The sequence below is a fragment of the Phalacrocorax carbo genome, chromosome 2 (assembly GCF_963921805.1).
Source record: "Phalacrocorax carbo chromosome 2, bPhaCar2.1, whole genome shotgun sequence".
Classification (NCBI taxonomy): domain Eukaryota; kingdom Metazoa; phylum Chordata; class Aves; order Suliformes; family Phalacrocoracidae; genus Phalacrocorax; species Phalacrocorax carbo.
Window position 1 is genome coordinate 121,447,181 of NC_087514.1, and position 21,674 is coordinate 121,468,854.

Here is a 21,674-nt window from a genome sequence, read left to right on the forward strand (position 1 = left end):
GCTCCCTGTGGTACAGAGAGCAGCTTTGACAGCCTTGAGAGTAGACCAGATAGACTTACCCAGAAGGCTTTTTGTAACTCTGACTCATATACCTACAGTTCCTATGGGTTGGTTATTTTTAATCTTATTTTTAATGTACGTTTGTTATTTTTAATATTATTTGAGTTTCAGAAGTTCAATCTTCATCTGTTTGTTCACTTTTATCCTAGAAAACAGATGTCTTGTTGCAGCTTTCCCTAACATTGGTAAGCTAGCTTCCTCGTTCTTAGTTTCATCTCTGTTGTTTGTTTTGCACGTGGTTTAAGGACTTTCTGGAGCTAGTTCTCATTTTCTGCTGAAAAGTTTTGTTAGTCTTGTAGTTTCAGCTGGGCTTCCCTGCTTGGTTCCTTCCAGTAAGTGGAAGTAGAAAAGGAAAAAGCAGGTTATACAGATGCTGTCTGTTATCACACTGTCTGTTCAGTTTTCTTTGTTGCTATATAACACTACTTTTTAAAAAAGATATTATTAAAATATTTTACCATAAATGTTTAAAAACCCGGAAAAACTTCTGATATGTTTTGAATTAGTATTAGAAGGATGCCTTTAGCAGTAAGAGGCTCACTGAAAGATTAACCTTTCAAAATAACGTTAGTTTTTCTTGACAAGAGGGTAAAAATCTAGAAGGTGTATTCTGAAATATTTACTTTTGAAAAACTATAGTTTTGCGTCCAATAATGCTGAAGTAACAAGATAAGATCCATCTTTTCTGTGGAGGAAAAAGATCAAAACATGTAAATATTTAATTTCCCTTAATGGCTTTCAAAGCCAAGATGGAAAACACAGTGATAGTTTGGTTCATGTGTGAAAATAGGGTTTGTAAATACATCAGTGACCTTTTCCTTTCTTTTTATGACCCTGCTGCAGAGAGCTGTGTGGTTTGAATATTTTTTCTCTATCATTAAGTGCAGTTTATTTAAGAAATTATGTGCTTTTTTTTCCTACTTACTGTTATCTTTTTACAAATGTCTTGCAGGATTTTCCTTAGGGGTGGGAATCCTAAGTAAATATTATTTCCTTTTTATGCTGAAGACCTTTCGGTATGCTACCATACCATTATGCTAGCTTCTGTAAGAACATTGGCAGCTTTATTCAGTTTGCTACTAAACAAATAAAAAAAGGAAGCCACTTGCATTTCTTACACTCCCTCCCTAGTGGAAGAAATAAAGTGAATTTCAGGAGGAAAAGAAAGGAAGCTGGTTTCGCTAATTCCGTTGTTGGAGTACATGCATTTCAACTTCTAAATGAAAAATGGAAATACCATAATTAAACAAAATTAGTATTAGAGTTTCCTCAGTGTCCTGGAAAAGCTGTGCTTCCAAAGCAGTTGTCCCTAACTTATGGGTAACTTTTGCTTTGTTTAAGTTGGAGCTCTGCCAAATATCTGGGAACTGTGGCAAGCTGTTGGGTAATTTCCAGGGCTGCATTCCTCTCTTCAGTATTTTTTTTTCTCCCCTTAAACTTGCTTGATTGGAGAGATGATATAATATGATTTTATTTGTAAGTCAAAGGTTTTTATTGAAGTCACATTCTAGAAGTTATTTCCCTGATATTCTGGTTTCTTAGGTTTGGTGTAAGACCGGTTTGTTCCCAGAGTAGTTACAGAAACATACGGAGAATGGATAGTGAATGAAACACAACTCGTATTTGCTTGGATGGAGGGGACATGGTTGGGGGTGGAACCCACCGTGTATATTTACATTTAAATAAATTTAAAATGTACTTTACCAGATTAGGCAGTGCAAGACAAAAGCTAGTAGTTTTATAAGAGTGGTTTTTTTGTTTCCTTGCCTCACTTCCAATTTCTTTCTGTAAAACTGTCCCTGAGAGAATAGGAATTGATAATTAAAAAGTAGTCATAACTAGTACTTCAGAAGATGTTCCTGTATCTTTTATAAATTGCTTGTGTACAAGCTGTTTGTCTATTTAAAAAAAAGAGCTTTGTAGCTCTCTGTATGAATACGTTTGAGATCAGAATTTTTTTTCTAGATTGTTTTTAAAGACTCAGATTTGTGTCTACATGTTCTTGCCAGAATATTAATAGATTAGAAGATTGTATTGTCCATTTAGTACTTTGAATTTATTCGAGAAGGTTTGCTGGTTTGTTTTGCTGGATGGTACTACCCTCAACTTTGTGAGATACCAGGCTAGGTCAAGAGCAACAATAACATACTGCAGAATTTATAATCCCATGTAAATTGCCTATCGAGTAATATGTGCAATTGACATAAATGCATCTGAAATATTTGATTAATTTTTTGAAAAGCCTAAATGAACTTTTTTCCCCTTGAGACTTTCTCTGTGTGGTTCTAGAGTAACTAGGTGACAGTGCAACAAGCTTAGTCTGCCTCAGGATTTAGGGCAACTTGTATGAATCTTGTTGCAGGTAAAAACCTGGTGAAAGAGTTTTTATTTTTCTTTCTGGAAGTCATTGTGTAGATGTTAAGTGCTGTGAACTCCCTTCCTTAACTAAAAGCTTAATTTTCAATGTTGTTTTGAATGTCTCTGATGTCAATAAAAATTGTCCTACCTGCACAATGGTGAAGAAGGGCAGTTTTTGTGTTTATGGTGACTTCTACCTAAAAACATATTCCTGTGTGTATGACATAACCCTTCCAACTGCGTCTGTTTCTTTCCTTTTAGGTCAGCTTATGGACAGTTTTGATACAGTTTTATCTAAGGACTGGTTTTACACCAAGAGCACAATTTTGGTCTGTCCTACCACATTCTGTGGAGAGTACGAGACAGACAGCTTGTCAGACTAAAGTCTTCTGTTCATAGAACAAGTTCAGCATTCACTCATTTTTCAACCTTGAGCTGGAGGATCTCCCTGAAATATTAGACAGCTAGCTGTGTTAGTGTTCTGTAGCCTGCCTGCTGCCCTGCGGAGATGGCTTCCAAATCAGAAACTGCCGTTGTAGATTATAGGATTAATAGAATGAATGGTACAATGTCTACACAGTTCTGGAAAGCAAAAACATAAGTTTAGATGTTTAAATTACCTTCTCGCTGCACAAAGCCAGGAATTGTATTGAGTATTGCTGCTTCCCAAGGAAAAACCAATAAAAGTAGGGGTTTTTTATTGGCACATCTCCCTGTTTACTGATTTCTGATTTGATACAACTGCTGTAAAAGGCAGGTACAGCAAGACCTCCTCTAGAGAGAGGAAGAGTGTGGTTTTGTGATGACTGACATAAATGTCAGGCTTTCTTTGGGAGCTGTTATTAGGCGTTCCTGAAAATGGTAAAAGGCAAATTTTTTAAAAAAAGTTGCTTGATAAAGCAACAAAGTCTGGAGGGAGGGGCTATTCTTTGCATGTTTGTGGCTTACTTCTCCATAGTCTTTAATACAGACAGAGTGTACTATGGAAGAACTGGAACAAGTCTGTCTTATCACCAGAGCTGATGACTTATGCCTGGCTTAATCTTACTACTTTGGTGGTGGCTGGACTGTGAAGCTTATCACAGTTCCTGTTACTGCACTCACCCGTGTGCAATGGACTTGCCTTCTGAGGGCTTCTACAATGAAAGGAGTGGATTTAAGCTGCTGTCCTTGTGGGAAACACTTTTGAGTTTAGTGAAACAAAAAGACTTTGATCTCTCCTAAAATCCAGAATAAGAAAACCTTCTAGAAAACTGGTAACAAGGTTTCGGTGTGAGTGTTAATATAGAATTGTGAAGAATCATTACAGTTGGAAAAGACCTCTAAGATCATCAAACCCAACCGTCAAGAGCATTATGGAGATTTTTATTTTGTAAGACGTTGGAAGTACATCTTCTGTCTACTGAAACAGAAGTCTTTTTGAAGGACTAACGATCGTCTTGGATAAAGGAGGAGATCTAATTTGAAACATAAAACCGCCTATAAATGATGTTAATCCTTTGCAGTTCTTAAAATCTGGTCTATGAGAAGTACAAATGTGACAATTCAGTACTCAAATACTTAACAGTATAAAATCTTTTTTGCTTGGAGAGTGGTTTGTTTAACTGAAAGCGCCTTTTGAGAACTATTGTTTCTTTCACAGAAGATTTTGGGAAGTTGTGAAATTTTCTTCAGCCTAGAATGAAAGGCTACAATGGGAAAATAGATATAAATCTGTGTCTCTAATCATTATGGCATTGGGTTAGTAGTAGTAGTCCTGAGTAGTCTTACCTCAGGACTTTATATAGCTAAAGTAATGGAAGATTCATAAATTATTTTATAATGAGTGCCTTACACTTTAAAAAAAGCGGGAACTGGAAGACAATTAAATCCTAGTTGTTTGAGAAGGGCTAGGTGTTGGGTTATTTAATGTGCATCATGGAAGTTTTGTTTCTTTAAGTTGTTTGCTGCTGAAGTATGTATATAGTACGCATTTTGGGTGCATCCTTCATTAGCTTATTTCTTGTTCTAGAAGTTTACAGTCTTTTGGTGTGGGTTTTTTTTTGTTTTGTTTTGTTTATATCATGGAAGGGTTTACTTAGATGCACCTTACTGGTCTTTGCCCTTTAGCTGCTCTTTTGGTCCTGTCAGTCTCTGAATTGTTTTGCATGCTGCTGGCCGGGTGGCGAATACAGCAAGGTGCAGTAGGCTGCTCCAGTGTACCACTGGGAAAACTCCGAGTCCTGCTTGCTTGGGCTGGTCCCCACCAGCTGACGTGCACGTGCAGGAAGGGACAGCAAGAGCAAAGGAGGTAGTGCTGCCAGAATACAGAAGGAAAGTGAAGGGATGAACATGTAAATAAGCTGAGAGGAGTGCAGGCTCAAACTCTGGCATTCTTTATGCTCCTTCAAGAGCTGTTCTAAAGAGCTTTTTTTTTCTTTCAAAACCAGATCTTTTTGTTTGTTTAAACATTTTGTTTTAACTGCTCAATCACTGGTTTTAGGGATCTGTGGTAGAGTCTTGCTAACTCATTAAGTAAGACTCTGGTTAAGAAGGCAGCGCTACATGGAGAGGGGGATCAGATTTATGTTATGATTTACTTTTTCTGTGACCCTTTGTCTCAATGTCATTGTGGGCAAATAGCATTTTTATATAAGGTGACATGTAAAGACGAGAATTGTTTGTCTTTTTGTGAAAGCTAGGGCGAGTTTCTTACTGCCTTTCTAAAGTACATAATGGAGACATTGCTCCCATTGTAACCACTGCTTTTTCTCGTCTATTTTAGTGTGTCAGCTCTTTGGAGGAGGGACTAATACATATATGCCAACAAACATATTTGCAGCACTTGGCACACTATGATCCTGATCTTATAAGGGCATTCCTGAAATAGGTGTACTAACTATGATTGCTCTTCAGTCAGTTGTTTAAAAAAAAACAAACAACAAAAAAAACCACAAAAAAACAAACCAAAGCATATACTACTTTAAATAAAAGCTGTAACTGGATAAGTAAAAGCATTTGAGTTACCATGTCATTTTCAAACTCCTGCAAAGTCAAAATATCTGTCATTTCAACTAATTTGTTCCAACTGCACATCCCTGTTAAAACTTATTTACAGTCTATGATATGTGTGTGCATGTGTGCATGCATATGCACACCTTATTAGCATGACCTGGTTAATGTAAACAAGACGTTTCTCTTCTAAGCACAGATGTTTAAAATAGGTAACTAATCCGGTTTCTCAGCAACTTCACTGATAGACCAATGCAGCAGTTGTAAACAGAAAAATAGAAAATACTCAGTAGCATTCTCTACAAGGTTGTTTAAAATGTGAGCGATACTTAACAGTTTGTTCAAACAGTGGCATCTTAACATGAAAAAGCAAGAATTACATTGCTGACTTAGTTGCTGTGGCAGGAATGCTGTGGCACGTCATTTGAAAGTGTGATTGGTTTGTGATTTATAGATGTTCTGTAAGGTTTTGCAGAAAATGGTATGGGTGCTATGTACTTTCTCTTAATAGAGGTACAAGACTGTAAATATAGATGAACCTGTCATGACTGATATGTTTAAAGCATGTAGGTCAATAGTTTGATTTTCTTCAGCTTTTACTGACAATAGTTAAGAATAGTTGGTTGGGGGTTTATTTTTTATGGGTTGAATTTTATCTTTTTCTGAACCAATTATGTGTCATCTTTGCTATTTCTCTTATTACACATTTTGCATGCTTTTTTCACTACAGTACATTCTCAAATGTTATTAAAAGGTTCTGTTTTAGAAATAAGAACTTTGCATTATAATATATAAATACGTCATTCAAACTTAAGAAACAGCTCTCACATTTTATCAAAATTTGTACATAATTCATGTTAAACACTTAAATTCTGTTAATACTGAAGGATTTAATTTTTTTATTCCAGTGTACACCTTTCTGAAATTATACATTTTGTAACCCTTGGTCTTCTCCCCATTTTGTAAGATTCTCTTTAATTATTCTGTTAAAATTCTGGCTTCTTATGAACCTACATCCTAGTTTCTGTACCAGTCCATACACTAAGGTAAATATTCTCCAAGTTGGAAGACTAGAGGGGTCAATGCAGAGTGAACCTCTTAGTTGACTTTTCCATTTAAAAACAAAGGGCTGCTTTATGATATGCAGAGATGTCAGTATTTTTAAAAAGTTATTCCTTAAACAAAATTCCTTTGTCCTGAGGATGAATGATATTTCTTAGCCCAGACTTTTCTACTAAGCTCAGTCCTTATTCATAAGTGATTCCTTTCCTTTGGGGGGGGGGGGGGGGCGGGCGGAGGGGAGGGAGAACAACCAGACCCAAATAAACAACCAACCAACCATACTTACTCTACTTGCACCAGTTTCAAGTCCATAGGGTAGATGTTTCCCTGCAGATTTAAGAAACTGGTGCGGGCTGTGGAGGACTGCTATTTTGAGAGCTGAAGAGGGAAAGTATAGAGAGTATAATAATGGAGGAAATTCTGCTGTTGTGCTTAGGTAATAAAAACTCTTATATGTGTGATTAAAAAAATGAGATGAAAAGCACAAGAAAACAAGTACACTTTAAAACATTTGCCCTTGACTTTCTTGAAGCTGTACTTCCAGTAGGTATAATTTTTCTGTTGTACTGAATGATAAATGCAATTATAACCACTTTTGATATATAATTTAATGTTGCTGTTGACAAATGAATCATTATTATGTTTAGAATTATTATTTAAACTCCTGAGAACATCCCATGTAACTTAACTTTTTATTTACATATATTCCTCCCAGTTGTAGTCTTTAATATTTTGTACTCTGACTTTTTTGTTATTGATTGGTTTTCCCCTTTTTTCTTTGTCACTGCTACCTCTATTTCTGCAGGAACAAGTAGGTTATTGGTAAGTATTTCACCTAAATCAGACTTTACAAAGTTTTGCCTTAGTGAGGACTTCTTTTTTTTCCCCTCACTTTGGTAAAAACTTTGTAGGCAGCAGACCAATTGTCTGTAAATGCTGTGCTTTCTCAGGTCTCCATTATCGCCTTGTATGTGTAGTAGAGTAATAGTTTTCAGATTCTCTGAGAGACTTTGTCTTCTGCATGCTTTCAAGCAGCATCATTATCTGTGCTGTCTTCTAAGATGCTGCCTTCTCCTGGGGCTTGCTCCTTTGTTCCTGTTTGCTGCGTTTCAAGTGCAGTGTTTACTTTGTCTCTCCCATTTTTTTTTTCTGTAAGACCTAGTATGCATTTTGGCCAGATTGCTCAGAAGACTTTTCTCTGTCAGACAAGATGCTGTTTCACGTGTTCAGTTTAGTCATCCTTGTCAACCATTATTCAGCCATTTTCACATCATTCCTCTTCCCTTTTAGCTATCATTAAATATACTCTCAGCATGGTATAGCCACCCTCTCCTCTCTTATTATCATGCTTCATGTAATTTTAATCAGATTTATTGCATTTTACAGTAAAAGATATTTACGCCTGTGCGTTTTCAAAAAGTAGGACTTCATTCTTTCTTCTGATCTTGGGGCAGTTCTTCCTATACTTCCTTTTAAATGATGTGATTTCCTATGGAAACTTTTTCTTTAACCCTAGTATATTTTTTTAAGTAGTGACTTTATTGACAGTGCAGATAAGGGGAGGGGACTGTAGACTAACTAGTTCCCTGTGCTTAAAACTTTGTAGTTGTCGTGCCAAATTACTCTGTTGCTCCAGAAGAGCCTACTTCTGGCAGTAGAACAGCTTTATCCCGTCTGTCGTCCCCAACTTTCATTGTGAAATGATGAGTGGAAATACCTTTTTCAGGTGTTTGAGGAAAATATTGCTCCAGGCAATGAGAGAAAATTGAGGGAGTAGGAAAAATAAAGAAGAAAAAAAAGTCTGGGTTCAGGAGAGACTAGGAATGAGAGAGAAGAATTCTTCTTCCTTGAACTGTGATGGGTGAGTTAAGAAGAAAAAAATCAATGGGAATATGTAATATCACTAAAGTAAGAGTTTTAAGGCATTTCATTTGCATGAAGTTTTCAAACCTCCAAGCTGACTTGCAGTGAGTTATTTGTCATCATCTGGTAATGCAAGAACTAAGCCTGTTTGACAGGTTAATCTTGCCTGTCCTGTGTAAACAAAATACATTTGTGCCCCAGACCATTGTGCTTTCTGGCTACTTGCTTTCTGAATAAGGTAGTTGACTGGTCTCCAAAAGGTGTTCAGCTTGGCTTAACTGCATAGTCAGACAACTTTCTTGTTCTCCATACAGCTCCACAAGATTCCTCCAAAGTGGCAAAAGCCCCACTTGTATTGTGTTCCTTATTTCCATTTGATTTCCTGTTCTCTCCCAAATTGAGGGGAGTATTTCTTTCCATCTCCAGAAGTCTTTCCAGAAGGTGCTGTGTTCTCCCAGCTTAGGCCATTGACAGCATAAGGAAGAATGGAAACTAGAGAATTAGATGTATCTTTTCACCTAGACACTTTCTTAATGAAAAACTTCTGCACATAAAATCGCAAACTTTCTCCAAGTAGCTGCTTGTACTGGGAGCTATAGCGCCTAGAAATTCTGCTGTAGAGGGTTCCCTGGGAATTGTAATGCTTTTTTTTGCTTTTACTTTCTAACTTAGACATTTAAAAAAAACGCCAGTTCTCTGTTCTTGAATTTGGTGGTAAGGGTAGAGTTGCCAGGTAAGATGTTAGATGTGTTAAACCAATACACTTTCGTGTACAAAGCTTCATGGTTTTGAGCTTAAGGAATTACTCATTCTGTCTTTCCATTTCAGCTGTCTGAGGAGAAGAGAAGAAAGAATTCTGTGGCCACATAACTCTGACAAACCATGCAGTATTTACCAGAGCTTTTTTTTCTTCTTCAGGTTTTACAAATTAGTTTACAGAGGAATGGAGTAACAGAAGTTTGACTTGACCAAGACTGTTGTTACTTCACTGAGAATCTGAATTATTTCTGTCTAATTTTCTGCTGTTCTTACAATCTCACTTCTTAGTCTATAAACTCTACACCATTGAATATAAAGGGAGGAAGTGGAAGAAGTAGAGGCGTTGTACTTTGACTTTAAAACGTTCATGCTATTTTGCTTTATATTCTCATTAGCAAACTTAGAGAATATGGTCTAGGTGAAAAAGTAGGTGGATGCTGAAATAGGTAGGGGAAAAAAAAATCCTGTAGCTGCTCTAGGAGAGTAATTCAAATCAAGTATCTCAGTGGCCTACTTTGGGTCCTTTTTCAGGCATCTTTTTTTGGAGGGTGGACACTTTAAAAAAGGAAATATAATGCAAATTTGTAAGATCTGAAAGCATCATGGAGGACAAAATTGGAGTTCATAATTGTTTTTAACATGTTAGAAAAGTGTTCATAATTGATTATAAAAGACAAATGAGAATTACTGAATTTGAGGAGAAATAAAACATACCACTAAAAATGGGACCTGTTGGTTTGTTTAAAACGTACATGTAGATACCAATATACACACACATAAAGGAGATATCTTTATGTATATATAGACCTATATAGAGATATTCAACACCTACTGTAACAGAATGGTGTGATAGGTAACTATTAATTTGTGCTTAGGACTTGTGAAGTCTTAGCCTGAAAATTCCACCCAGTTCTTGCCAATGCAATTTTTTAGGGCTGGAGAGAGTCCAGATGACAGCAATAGGAATAAAAGCTTTAGACATCAGGGCCTGTGAGGCAAGATTAGAGTAACTCAGTTTTTTTCAGGCTAGGGGAAAAAGATGAAGCGCACACATTTTCCAGTGTGAATGTGTTGGTTTTTTTATACCGAGGACAGTTACTGAACGTTTTCCATGTCTACTGAACACAAAAGAAGTAATCAACCTTTTTCATAAGGTTGACTGCCAGATTAGAGATAAGGGAAGATCTTTCTAACTCCTTAGGAATAACTGATCGGCTTTATAGGTTCTCTAGGATGTCTGAAAATCTTTCACTATTTGATTTTAAAGGCAGATTGAATCCTCTAAGTACATTTAACCCAGTTTCCCAGTATGGGATAGACTTGGTGACCTCTTGAAGTCCTTTCTGACATGTTTCTCTGATTATGTGAGGTCTTTTCTGTTTATTGAGGGGAGGGGATTATTTGTGTTGTTTTAGCATCATTATGCAGGCTTTATTTGTGTGACAGTAATCTTGCATACCACCCTCATACCATCACATATACTGGATGCTGTGCTTTCAGATTGTCTATACTTACTTTTCTAAGCACTGAAGAACAAGTGCAAGTATGCAAGTAATATTTGTCAGGCTTCTTATTGACAAACACATTTCAGAAAAGTATGTGTATGCAAGGATTTCTCTTTTCTTATGACTTCTTTAAACGTAAACCAAGATGGATTTATCCATCTTATTTGAAAACACAAAGATACAAAAACTTAAATATGTTGCACGCTTACTTTAAAAGAACAGCTGGTCTCATACTTTTAGTTTGCTTTTGGCAAAATTCCAGTTGAGATGTTTTCTGCTGAAAGGTTACTCTGATCAGGCTGGTGCAGTCTTTTGCATTGGTGCAGGTTTTATTTGTGGTTATTTCTTCCTACAGCTGTTTAGTATTGACCAAAAGGATCATCCACTCTTCTGTGCAAGCCTAATACCATTTTAATGTGTTTGATTTATGTGCAGTCCTGTGACACTCTGCACTGTATTGTCTGGAAGTTCTTAGCTCTGCTTTTTCCCACCACAAAGTAGATATTCCAGAATGGGTGCCAACATGATTTTGCAAAAATTATAGAGGTCCAGGAGTGTATTATTTGTTGGATGGGTTTTATTTGCTTCAGTACGCACTGAACTGCAAGTTAAACAGCCTGATGTTTGCAAAGCAAGGCAAACACAGTAAGATATCAGTAAGAAGTTGAAATTGGTACAGATAGAGTGGGTGGCCACCCATTGACCTGTCCTTGCAGATAGTTCCCAAGCTCGCTAGAGATGAAAGTTATGAGTTCAGTAGGCGGATACGAGAGAAAATGGGATTTCTTGGCTAACTGGAGGTTCATTTGCAAAAGATGGCAGAGTCTGAAGAAAGTGATACATTCAAGAGAGAATTCACCTCTGAATATTTAAGTCCTGCTACTTATGCAGGTTTAGTTATTTCTAACTTTCTGTGCCACCTTCGGATTTTCTAGTAGCTGTACTGCAACTTTCTGTTCTGTTATCTTTTCTTGTAATTGTACTTTTTTCCAGGAGTATGGTTTTGTTTTAAGTAATCTGTTACTTTCAGTATCGTAGTCAGGTTTGTGAAACTAGATGATGAAAGCCTGTAAGGTTTTGTCTCCCTGCCTCTTAAGCATGCAGTTATAAAAGTCAGCTAGAGGTGTGTGTTTGCTCAGTTCTTTCCTGATGTACAGAAAGAGAATGGGGTGAGAGGTGGGTCTTCCCCTGACTTCGGTTGTATCACAGGCGATGTCCTCTCTGCAGTGGGAGAAGTAAGGACAGCTTTGCAGTGATATGCTGACAAGCAGTGATGATCGTAACACAAAGGTGATAGTTCCTCATCTTGGATGAGGCTAAGGGATGCTGTGAAACCGAAACCTTTATAAGAGCTGGGATTTACCTAGAACTATACATTCTCTTGTGCTTTCCTTGAAAAGAGTGAGAAAATAGTTAGTTGAGTTTTGTAGTTTTTAGAGGACCCTTCGTGTTATGCCACCTCATCTGATGACTTGCTTCCACTTTGTCAAGTATCTGTGAATGCACTGTTTATCTGCAAAACTCAGTAAAACAAGTCACGTAGAGAGCCAGTTATTTTTGACCTGTTGCTGATTGTTAAAGTCATGTGAAATTTTCTTCAAGTTATCGGAATTGTTCCTTAAGACTGGTGGTAAAAACAAACATAGACTATGAATGTTGTTAGCCTGCTGGGCAGTGGTACAATAGAGTCTTTGTTCTTACGGAGTACTTAATTGTAAACTGGGTCATGAAACTAGTGCCTTCTGATTTGAGGAAAGGTGGGAAAATATCAGCTTTTTAAAGAACCTTTAACTGACTTGTGGACCGTGTTGATTGTTCACTTATTTATTTTTTTCAAACACAGTTAAAAATAAAGGAGATATTGTGTCTACAGTCAAAAAAAATTTGTTACTAAAGGAGTGGGAAATGGTAATTTCCTTCACACAAAATATACGCTGTGCATCTGTTGGGGAAGATGGCTAAATCCAGGGGCTGGTTATTGGAGCAGAACGTTGTAAAGGAATGAGAAGTTGGATTTCACTTGTATTTGAAAAATGTTTCAGCAAGTGTTGTGAGGTCAAGGCTCTTCTTCTGCTGTTATGCTAGTCTCTGGCATGCAGCTGATGCTGGTCATTGGAAAAAACATCTTTCCCACAAAGACACCTTTACCACTAGCAGCTAAATTGGTCCGTAAGGCATAGTTAAGTGTGATATCCTCTACTACTTGGGTTCTTCAGTGTACTGTTCTACATGCTGGGTTGAGCTACAGCAGTCAGACATCCCAGACTTGCTGTGTCAGGAGGATATTTGTAGTTCTTTAACTGTTACCTTCAGATCTCCTTTGACACTGGACAAGCCACAAGATACTGTATTGTTAAAATACTTATTGCAAGAATGCAGACTGTTTACAAGGTTTAGGGGCAGGTACATGGTATTATAATTCAGCTGAATACTCTAGGCTGATAACAAAGATTTTTTTCATAGCTGTCTATCTTTAAGCATGATTTTAAGTAAAAGCATTATTATTATTATTATCATTATCATCATCACCATTATTATTTACCCAAACTCTCCATACTGTTTTATTTGGATGTTAGTATTCCCTCTAAGCATTCCTGAGATATGTACCTTCTTAATAACACTCTTAACTTTAGCAATGGTTCTAAAGGCCTATTGATGGTTTTCCTTATCCCCTGTAACTCCCAATTAGACGTGCTGATGACCCTAGGGAAAAAGCTAGAAGGGTTCTGTCCAGAAAGCAGAGGGAACCTGTTAATGTCTGTCCTGGTGCTTAACTAGCCATGAACATAAATGTTAACTTGTTGTAATGCAAACACTCCCTTCCGGCACAGCAGGACTCAGTCTGCGGTGTATATGTAAGTTACGTGCTTTTTCACATCAAAATACGTTGTCAATTACGCCTTATAGAAGCATACAAATGAGAATAATGAGTGGGTCTTAGTAGGTTTTGACTAGACTTAAGAGTAATCAGCTGCATTAGATTGATAAAGGTTGAGAGAAAATTTACTCTGGGTCAGTTTTGAAAACTGTAACAAAACAGTTATGGGTGGGTTGGTGTTTGGAAGATACTAATTTCGATTTTAGTCATGTTGAAATGCAGCCTGGGGAAAGGAGGCTACATAGTGGCTGAAGGGTCACTAACAAAGCTTTCTACAAGTAAATTAATGCTTTCAACTTCTTTTTTCCAAAAGATGAGTTTGGCTTTTGTATGCTTATTAACCTGTGGTTGTAGGTGTTGTTTGTAACAATGTGGGCTGGGGGAGGAGGATTAAAAATAAGGAGAGAAGAGCAATATTTAAACTGAAGTGTAAGACTGACACAAGAAGAAATAGATATGAACTGCTTATGACTAAAATGGGAAGAATCAAAACTGTACTTTATCTCAGGAAGTGGTTTCCAGTACATGTTCAGCTGCTGCTCAGTTCCTCATGGGTGTTACCAGTTGTCTGCTTTGACTTGCTTCCTATTAGCTGCACTAAAAAATTAAAAATCATTGTCTTGATAGAAATTTCATTTATCAAGTACTAATGCTTCAGGTTAGTGGCTTGATCTACATCTGGATAATAATTAACAGTAAAGATCAAAATTCTCAGGCATCAGTAATTTGAAAGTGCAGCATCAAGTCGCTTGTCATCCTTGACTGACTCAGCTCATTATGGCCTCACAAGGTTAGGAGTACAAACGCAAGGGGCAACAAACTACAACGTTTGTTTTAGAGGCTCTGATGTGACTGTTGGTGGAAGGTGCAGTGGCCATTTATACATACCTGCATCGTTACTTTTCAACAGCATCAAAGAAAAAGCTGCTTCTTTGCACTGAGCATGGATTTAGATATTTTTGCTGTACATTGTCCTGTAGGCATGCTCCTTAACAGTTGTTATGCATCAAGATCCGTGCTGATGGCTTTTTGTCCCTCACATGTGTGTTAATTATTCAGCAGATCAAAATCAGTCAGACTTTCCTGTGGACCGTAAAACTTGTCTAACCAATCTTGTCCCTTAGCTGGAAGACTTCTGTCTTTGGTAATGACATAAAGTATTAAGCAGTTTTGTCATGGACTATTATGCAGTTGCATCACAATCCAGCCTGTCTTAATTATTCTTTTCTCCATATTGCCTCAGGCTGTGACCTCACAAGCTAAACAAGGTCATGCTTGGCTACAATTAGAGAAGTCAAACAAATTCAGTGCTACAGGAAATATTAGTGATTCAGTAGGTAAGGCAACACCCCTGAGTGAATGTTTTCCCTGTGTCCCAGACTGGTAAAAGGTGCTGTAGCTTGCATGATGAGATGTAAACCTGTGATCCTTTGTTAAAGTTTCAATGCTATTCCTGGTAAAAGTGCAGATGTTAATTCAGGGCTCCTGCCCAGGTCTAGGTTCTCTATACATTTCTAATTTCTGTTTTAGTAGACCCACATTATCCTCTTGCACTTGTCTTAAACTGTTCTTAGAGTTTCTGGAAAACGTTTTTGTTCCACAGGTGGTGACATGTTTACAGTTGGCAACAGATCAATTTGCAGAAACAATGGTCCATTTCGAGATCTTTTGACGTCAAGGAATTTATATTCATGTAAGAAATGTCAGGCCAAAACTGAAAAGCTGCCAGATTGTTTTTTTTCTTTCTTTTAATGTGTGCAGAATAGGGTTTTTTTGGCTTGAATATACATATTTGCAACATGGTCAAATGTACTAATGCCTACATATTTTTATTTTCCATAGGATTCAAGTGCCCTGTATGTTCAAAATTTGTATCTTCCGATGAAATGGATTTACATCTTGTGATGTGTTTGACAAAACCAAGGATAACCTACAATGGTAAGAAAGAAGTAAGGTGATAATTACTTATTTATTTTAAACATTAGAGTGATAGTAATTCTGTATTTAATAAGATGTTCTGGTAACTAATTCAGTGGACTCAGAAATGGTGTATGTTTTTTGCTTATTTATTTTTTCAAAATAATTCCCAAGAACTTGGTCTTTTATACTGCTTGCCAATATAATTTATACTGTCAACTTGTTCTACAAGTATAAAATTATTCCTATTTGAGTTTGTGTATTTATTTTTATTTTTTTTTTTGGCCTCGAGCAAATATCAGTGTCTGTTTAGTGCCCACTTGAGATGTGTAGTTTAAATGTCTTCTCATCTAATGACATCAAGTAGTGAGGTGGGTCAATGAAGTCTCCTTCTGGGGACATTATTAAGGACTGTTCCTTGGCGCCCTGTGTTTTTGCACCTTATTCAAGGAAATCACCCTTTCCTGAAGGTGCTAAAGAACTTTCTCCTTCAGCTGATTGTGTATGGGATACTTCATAAAGACTTGTAGAAATGTATGTTTCACCTTCATTTGTTTGTGGGTTTAGTGAGACTTTTGCCAATGTCAAATAAATGACCTGCAGTAGCTCTATTTTTGTCCACCACTAAGTGCTCCTAGGCAACCTTTGATGCAAGGCAAACAGGACTTTTGCCACTGTTGGGATCAAACCTTTGTATTGGCATGGCTTACACTGACAGTCAGTTCTATGGCAAGCACACAAAAAGGTTTCAGAGAACTAGGAATTAGAAAACCTTACTGAAATCTTAAGTGCCTCCTTTGGCAGAGCTGCCCTACCATCAGGAAATCTTATGATGCCTCCTGAAGTGAGCTTGTTAATCACCAGACGTTACACGTGGAATATGTGAGAACAGAATGTGATTAGAAATAAAATGTAGAGGAGAGAAGGCTGGATTCTTTTTGGAGGTGCAGAGGAGAAAGTTGAGAGTGATCATAAGCGGCATCAGGGAAAAATCTGAGTCAATGTAAGGTAGAAATGCTGCATAATGAGGGTGGTCAGGCACAGTAGCAGGCAAATGAAGACGTTGTGCAACCTCCATCCTTGAAGATGATCAGAAATTGACTGAACAAGGCTCTGAGCAACTTAGTCTAACATGGTCCTGCTTTGAGTGAGGGACTGGACCAGAAGACCTCCAGAGGTCCCTTCCAACATGAGTGAGTTAGTTGTATAAATAACCTGCAGTTATGGGCTCTTTGACCCTTCTGGCACCCTCGCTGTTATGGTATCCTACACTGGATTTTTTTTTTTTTTAATTGGAAAAAGTCTTGAAGGGTGGTTGGCCCACCTTATTCTTTGTTTGGACAGCAATAATGCTTGTTCTTAATTGCAAAAATAATTTGAAATCATATACTTAGAGTTGTGAAACCCACTTCAAAGCACAGCACTTGGGAAAAGTAAAAATTTCTTTTTTCTCCTGGTGTTGCCACACATATATATTTGGGAAGGTTGACCTCATCTAACAGAGGGGGCCTTGTTTCTCTTTGTTTTGCCTTTTGTAAATTAGGGCCGAGCGTGTTCCAAGATAAGTTGTTAGAAATCTGTGCGCCAAGGGATGTTGAACATCAGAGAGGCAGGATGGTCTTCCCAGTCAGGGAGGGATAATGCACTTGGGATCAGTTACAGCAGAGGAGGAGGCGGCAAGCTGGCAGAAAGCAGCAAGCTCTGGCACTAATCAAACTGTTGGGATGTCCACAAGTTATGAGTTGACCAACTGAAATCCTTTGCCCGTGATGCTCCATACATGTGCATATGAATCCACTCAGCAGACTAACTTATTTTCAAAGAAATAGCAATTACATAATGTAACCTCTCAGTCTTGTTTGTGATGTTCACTTGTATCACAATGGTGCCACAGTCAATCTCTCTAGTGTGGTGTGTTTGGGTTTTTTGTTTTGTTTTGTTTTTTTTTAATGTACTGTTTCTCTCAACTGGCACACGGCTGATTGAAGCTCCTTTGGGCCATCTTGCTACCTTTGCACATTCTGTTAAGTCAACAAACTGCCACCTAAATGAGCAGAAGTAAAACTTGTGAGTGGCACCTGAATCCACTCTCTGGATAATCTGCAGCAGGACTAAAGCAGTTGTTGATAATACGAGTTAATACAAGCAACATGTAATTTCTGAGTTTAGGAGTGTGTCTGCTGTATAGAGAGCCTCAAACTCATTCTGGGAAATGTTTATATAAGCTTGAAAGGAGAAAACTACTAAATTATGTAGGCTGGTTTGAAAGAAACACTTAGAAGTACGGTCTCATTCTCATAAACTCTTAATAGAAGTGTGCATTGATCCCTGTAACTCCAGTTGGTTAGCTCCTGGGGTCGTGGACTAAATCTTAAATTATAGCCTATAGCTGGTTATTCAAATTACTGCAGCACAAAGAAATTGAGGATATGGCAAGTGAGTTGTACAGCTCTCAGTTGTTACTTTGTGGTATGATTGGAATCCGTTTAATGAGGCTAATGAAAGAGAATTAAATAGCAGATTGGTAACTTAATGCTGCCATGATTACAGGCCCAGAAATTGTGTTTGAATGTCTAAACACATGCTTTTTTTTCTTGTATATTTTGTTGTTTGCCATGATGACATCATCAGTGGTAGATCTGCCTTTATGTCATAGGCCGTAAGAAGGGTGTCTCAACTTTTCCTTAAGACAAGAAAAGATGCCTTCTTCCAAAACAGAAGGCATCTCTCTGTGCTTTACTTTCTCACTGTTATCTTGGCCTTAAGCCATACATACTCAGAGTCAAGTAGGCATCATTTGCTTGTGTTGGTCACTGGTGGTTTCCCAGTCCTATTAGCACTTGCAGGGGAAAAAAAAAAAAAAATTTCCCCTCACCTTCTTTTCTTGCTGAATTTTGTGTTGCAAGTAGTTGAAGGGAGCATTAGACTTTGCAGGTGGTGAGATGTTTAAAAATTTAGCAGTTAGATTGAACTGTGCTTATGTCTAATTCTGTTCTAGATGTGTTTCCTCATGATACTGTAAATGTATTGGTTGTTCTTCCTAAGAAACAACAGGGAGCAAATTGTATGTATTTCGTCTTCCTGAGAAGACAAACCTTTCTTTTTAAGTGTGACTCTGAGGCATACAGTCTTCCCCCCCAAAAATGTTATAAGACTGTTTAGATGTGATTTGAAGTTTAAAAAAATTAATGAGTCCTCCCAGCCAATCTCTTAATTGCTTTCTGAGCTACCTTTGTGCATTGCATTTGGCAGTAGGAAGGGTCAGGGAACTGCAAACTCTGGCAGCTGTCTGATTTACATGTGTTTTCTGAAAGAGAGTGGTCACACACTTGTCCAAGTTCTATGCTGGAAGTTGTACTGATTTTCATATAAATAAATCACTACATTTTATTAGCCTTATTCTTTCAAAATCATGTGACTTGTCTGCAACAGAGATCTCATTGCTTACTCAGTTTGGCATATAAAAAGAGCTTTTTCTTTTTTCTGTGGAACTTTGTTCCAAGTATCTCTTAAACTACTTGTGGTGCTTACACACGAACCAGTATCTAGGCATTTTGATGCAAAAGCTGGTTAAATGAATGGAATTGTGCAAAAACATTGTGGTGTTTGGTGTTACTGTCTTAAATAGCTTTGCTCTTTTTTTAGCAATTAAAAACTCTTCACACTGTTATTTGCTGAGAAGCCACAGCAGGTCCAATGCACTGCTTAGCCACAGGTTGCTAAAAGGCAGTTTCAGGAGGAAAGTGGCTTACTTTCTAGTTGACAGATTTTCTTGAAAACCACTGATGAAATATTATATAGTCATACCTATTCCCTTGAGCTTCTCCAGAGTGTTAATGAGGCCCCTTGCATCATCTTTTTCAAGTTTGCAGGGAGCCCTCTTAGGGGCTATTCTGTGCAAGGTGTTGCTTAAAAGGTAGCCCTGCGTTTTGGTCAGGTCGGGGCATTTACTTGAATAACACTCAGTGGTTTGGAAGCAACTTGCCTTTTTAACTCCTTGCTGATTAGACCTGTCTGGTGAAGTTTAGGTTTTTAATATAATTATTGTTGATTTTGTGTTGTTACAGTATTGGTGTGCTTTTTTTTCACCAGAGGGTGTTTTATAAAACAATTCTGTCTTTAGGGGCACTAGTTTTAGAAGCCTTTCAACAAATGCAACCAATTCGTCTTGAAGAAAGCTTGCAGTTGGTTCTGAAGCAGTTTTGGTTTTCATTTTAAAATGATTTTGTTTGTTCCTCAGAACACTTTGTAAGATTATTATTGTTGTTATTGTTGTTGTTATTATTGTTGTTGTTATTGTTATTATTGTTATTGTTGTTATTCCCCTCTGAGAGCAGGGACTAGCAGCTTGGCACCTGGCCGGATGAGGAAGACAGTGACCCCGGAGAGCTAGGGAGAAACAGTCAGCTCACTGGACTGGTTGGCTGGCTCAGTGAACCAGCCTGTCCTCTTTCAAAAGTTATGATTGAATTAGCACTTTCCTGTGGAATATTTTGGGTTTCATCAAGTCAACATTTCATATCAGAACGCTGTTCTACTGAAAACTTTCTAAGCAGCTCTTCTTAAAGCCACTTGCTCAGCTGTGGTGCTGCTTTCACTCAGGCCACTCTGCATTTAATTCAGATATGGCAGTGGGTCTGATTATTGACCAGCAAATTTACTGAGGTTCCTTTTAAGGGGAAAAGCTTTTGCTATTGTAAATTTCAGAGGGAGAGTGTTGAGACATCCAGTATGTGAGCTGCTGGAGGTTTTCTCCTTACTCAAGGTAACAACTTTGCAATTATTCTTTTTAAATTACATAAGTGAACTTTTTAGCCCTATCACACCAAAAAAGAGGAGGGGGTCAAACATCACAGATAGCAGGGATTATATATATGATTTTATATTTAAAATTTATCCAGCTCTGTATTGAATGGAGGATTAGTATGTGGAAAGACTGTTACAGACAGAATATTGAAAATTAAGGTAGGTGTACTGGAAGGAAAACATGAGTGAAACTCAGTGTGTTCCTCCTGTCCAGCAATGTACTTTGTCTTCTGGGGCGTTTGAATCTAACACCATGCATAGGTAGCCAAATATTCCCGTGCCGTCTAACCAAACTCCAAGTGACTTGTGCCACAACAATGCAACCGATTTAGATTAGCACGGATGCAAAGCAGTGTTTTGTTATGAGAATTTAAATACACTGTTTCTTTTAAATAAGTTTGAGGTATTGGGATAAGTTTTGTCTTGTGAGGAAAGAGAAATGCTTGTAATGCCACATGCTGAGGCCTGCTTGTGATTGAGCGTCAGAATCCGGAGCTGGAATCTGCATGAGCAATAATCCTGCTAGAGGAGTTGTCGACATCTAAATGACAGCCATAGCATATGCATTTTGATCAAAAGCAGAGACTTGAAGATTGGCATGAGTCACCTAAAGGACTAAAAAAATATTTTGGAAACATTCTTTGTGAATGAACTGACAGAATTTTTTCTAACACAAGTTATAAGCTTTGTTGGTTGGTGGCTGTTTCAGCATCTCTGGGGCAAGCTGATTGTGCTAGAACTTTCTCAGTTTATATTGCTTAGTAGAAAGGAAGAAAAATAGTGCACCTTAACCTAATGTTTGGACGACTGAAATACGTGAGTCTGGTAGTTCTGCCCACTGCAGTGACTTGATTTCCTTGGTCACTTCTGTGCACAGAAAAAAAGGAATGTATTTTACTTACGGCTGATTCTGTCAACTGTTTTGACTGATGCACTCAGAACTTCAATGTGGAATGGAAAGAATTGCTAACTTCAAGTTCACTTCTCTACCAGGGTTCTTGAGATTATAGCCTAAAAGACCTTGCAAAAGGGCATCTTGCCAGTCTACCTGGAAAAGCTTAAGCCTTCCTCCTTGTCCTCACCTTTAATAGGACTAGACTTTCAGTAAAGCAGTAGAAAATAATACTAAGGCAAATCAGTTTTATTTTATTCCACTTTACCCAAGGTATAAAATTCTCCATAGAATTTTCTCAATTCTTCCATTTTTGGAGTTTAAGAAGATTCTTGGCTAAAAGTTTTTAGTTTTTTCCTCTGCCCTAGACGGTTCTGGGCTCTGTCCTCAGGGGTACTGGGGAGGGAGAAGAGCATACTTTGTAAGTAGTTTAACAGGTCATGTAAAGAGACGCTTACCCTGTGCTTGCAGTTAAAATAGCAACATTTACTCTTGTTTTGATCTTGTGTACTCATGAACATCCTCCAGAGTATGTAGGAGGTCCATTCAGTTTCCCTGATGCTTTAAAATTGTTTTGTTCAGT

General features: G+C 37.7%; 1 protein-coding gene across 2 annotated transcripts in view; it reads left to right on the forward strand.

Annotated features, from left to right (window-relative positions):
- Positions 1 to 21,674, forward strand: part of ZNRF2 (zinc and ring finger 2) — a 59,153-nt gene that overhangs the window by 15,784 nt on the left and 21,695 nt on the right. For both annotated transcript variants that reach the window (XR_010371676.1, XM_064444158.1), the window contains exon 2: positions 15,319 to 15,414. Coding sequence is in view for 1 of the 2 variants with exons in the window: in XM_064444158.1 (XP_064300228.1) it covers positions 15,319 to 15,414 (96 nt within the window). In the remaining variant the exon portion in view is untranslated. The remainder of the gene's footprint in view (positions 1 to 15,318; positions 15,415 to 21,674) is intronic.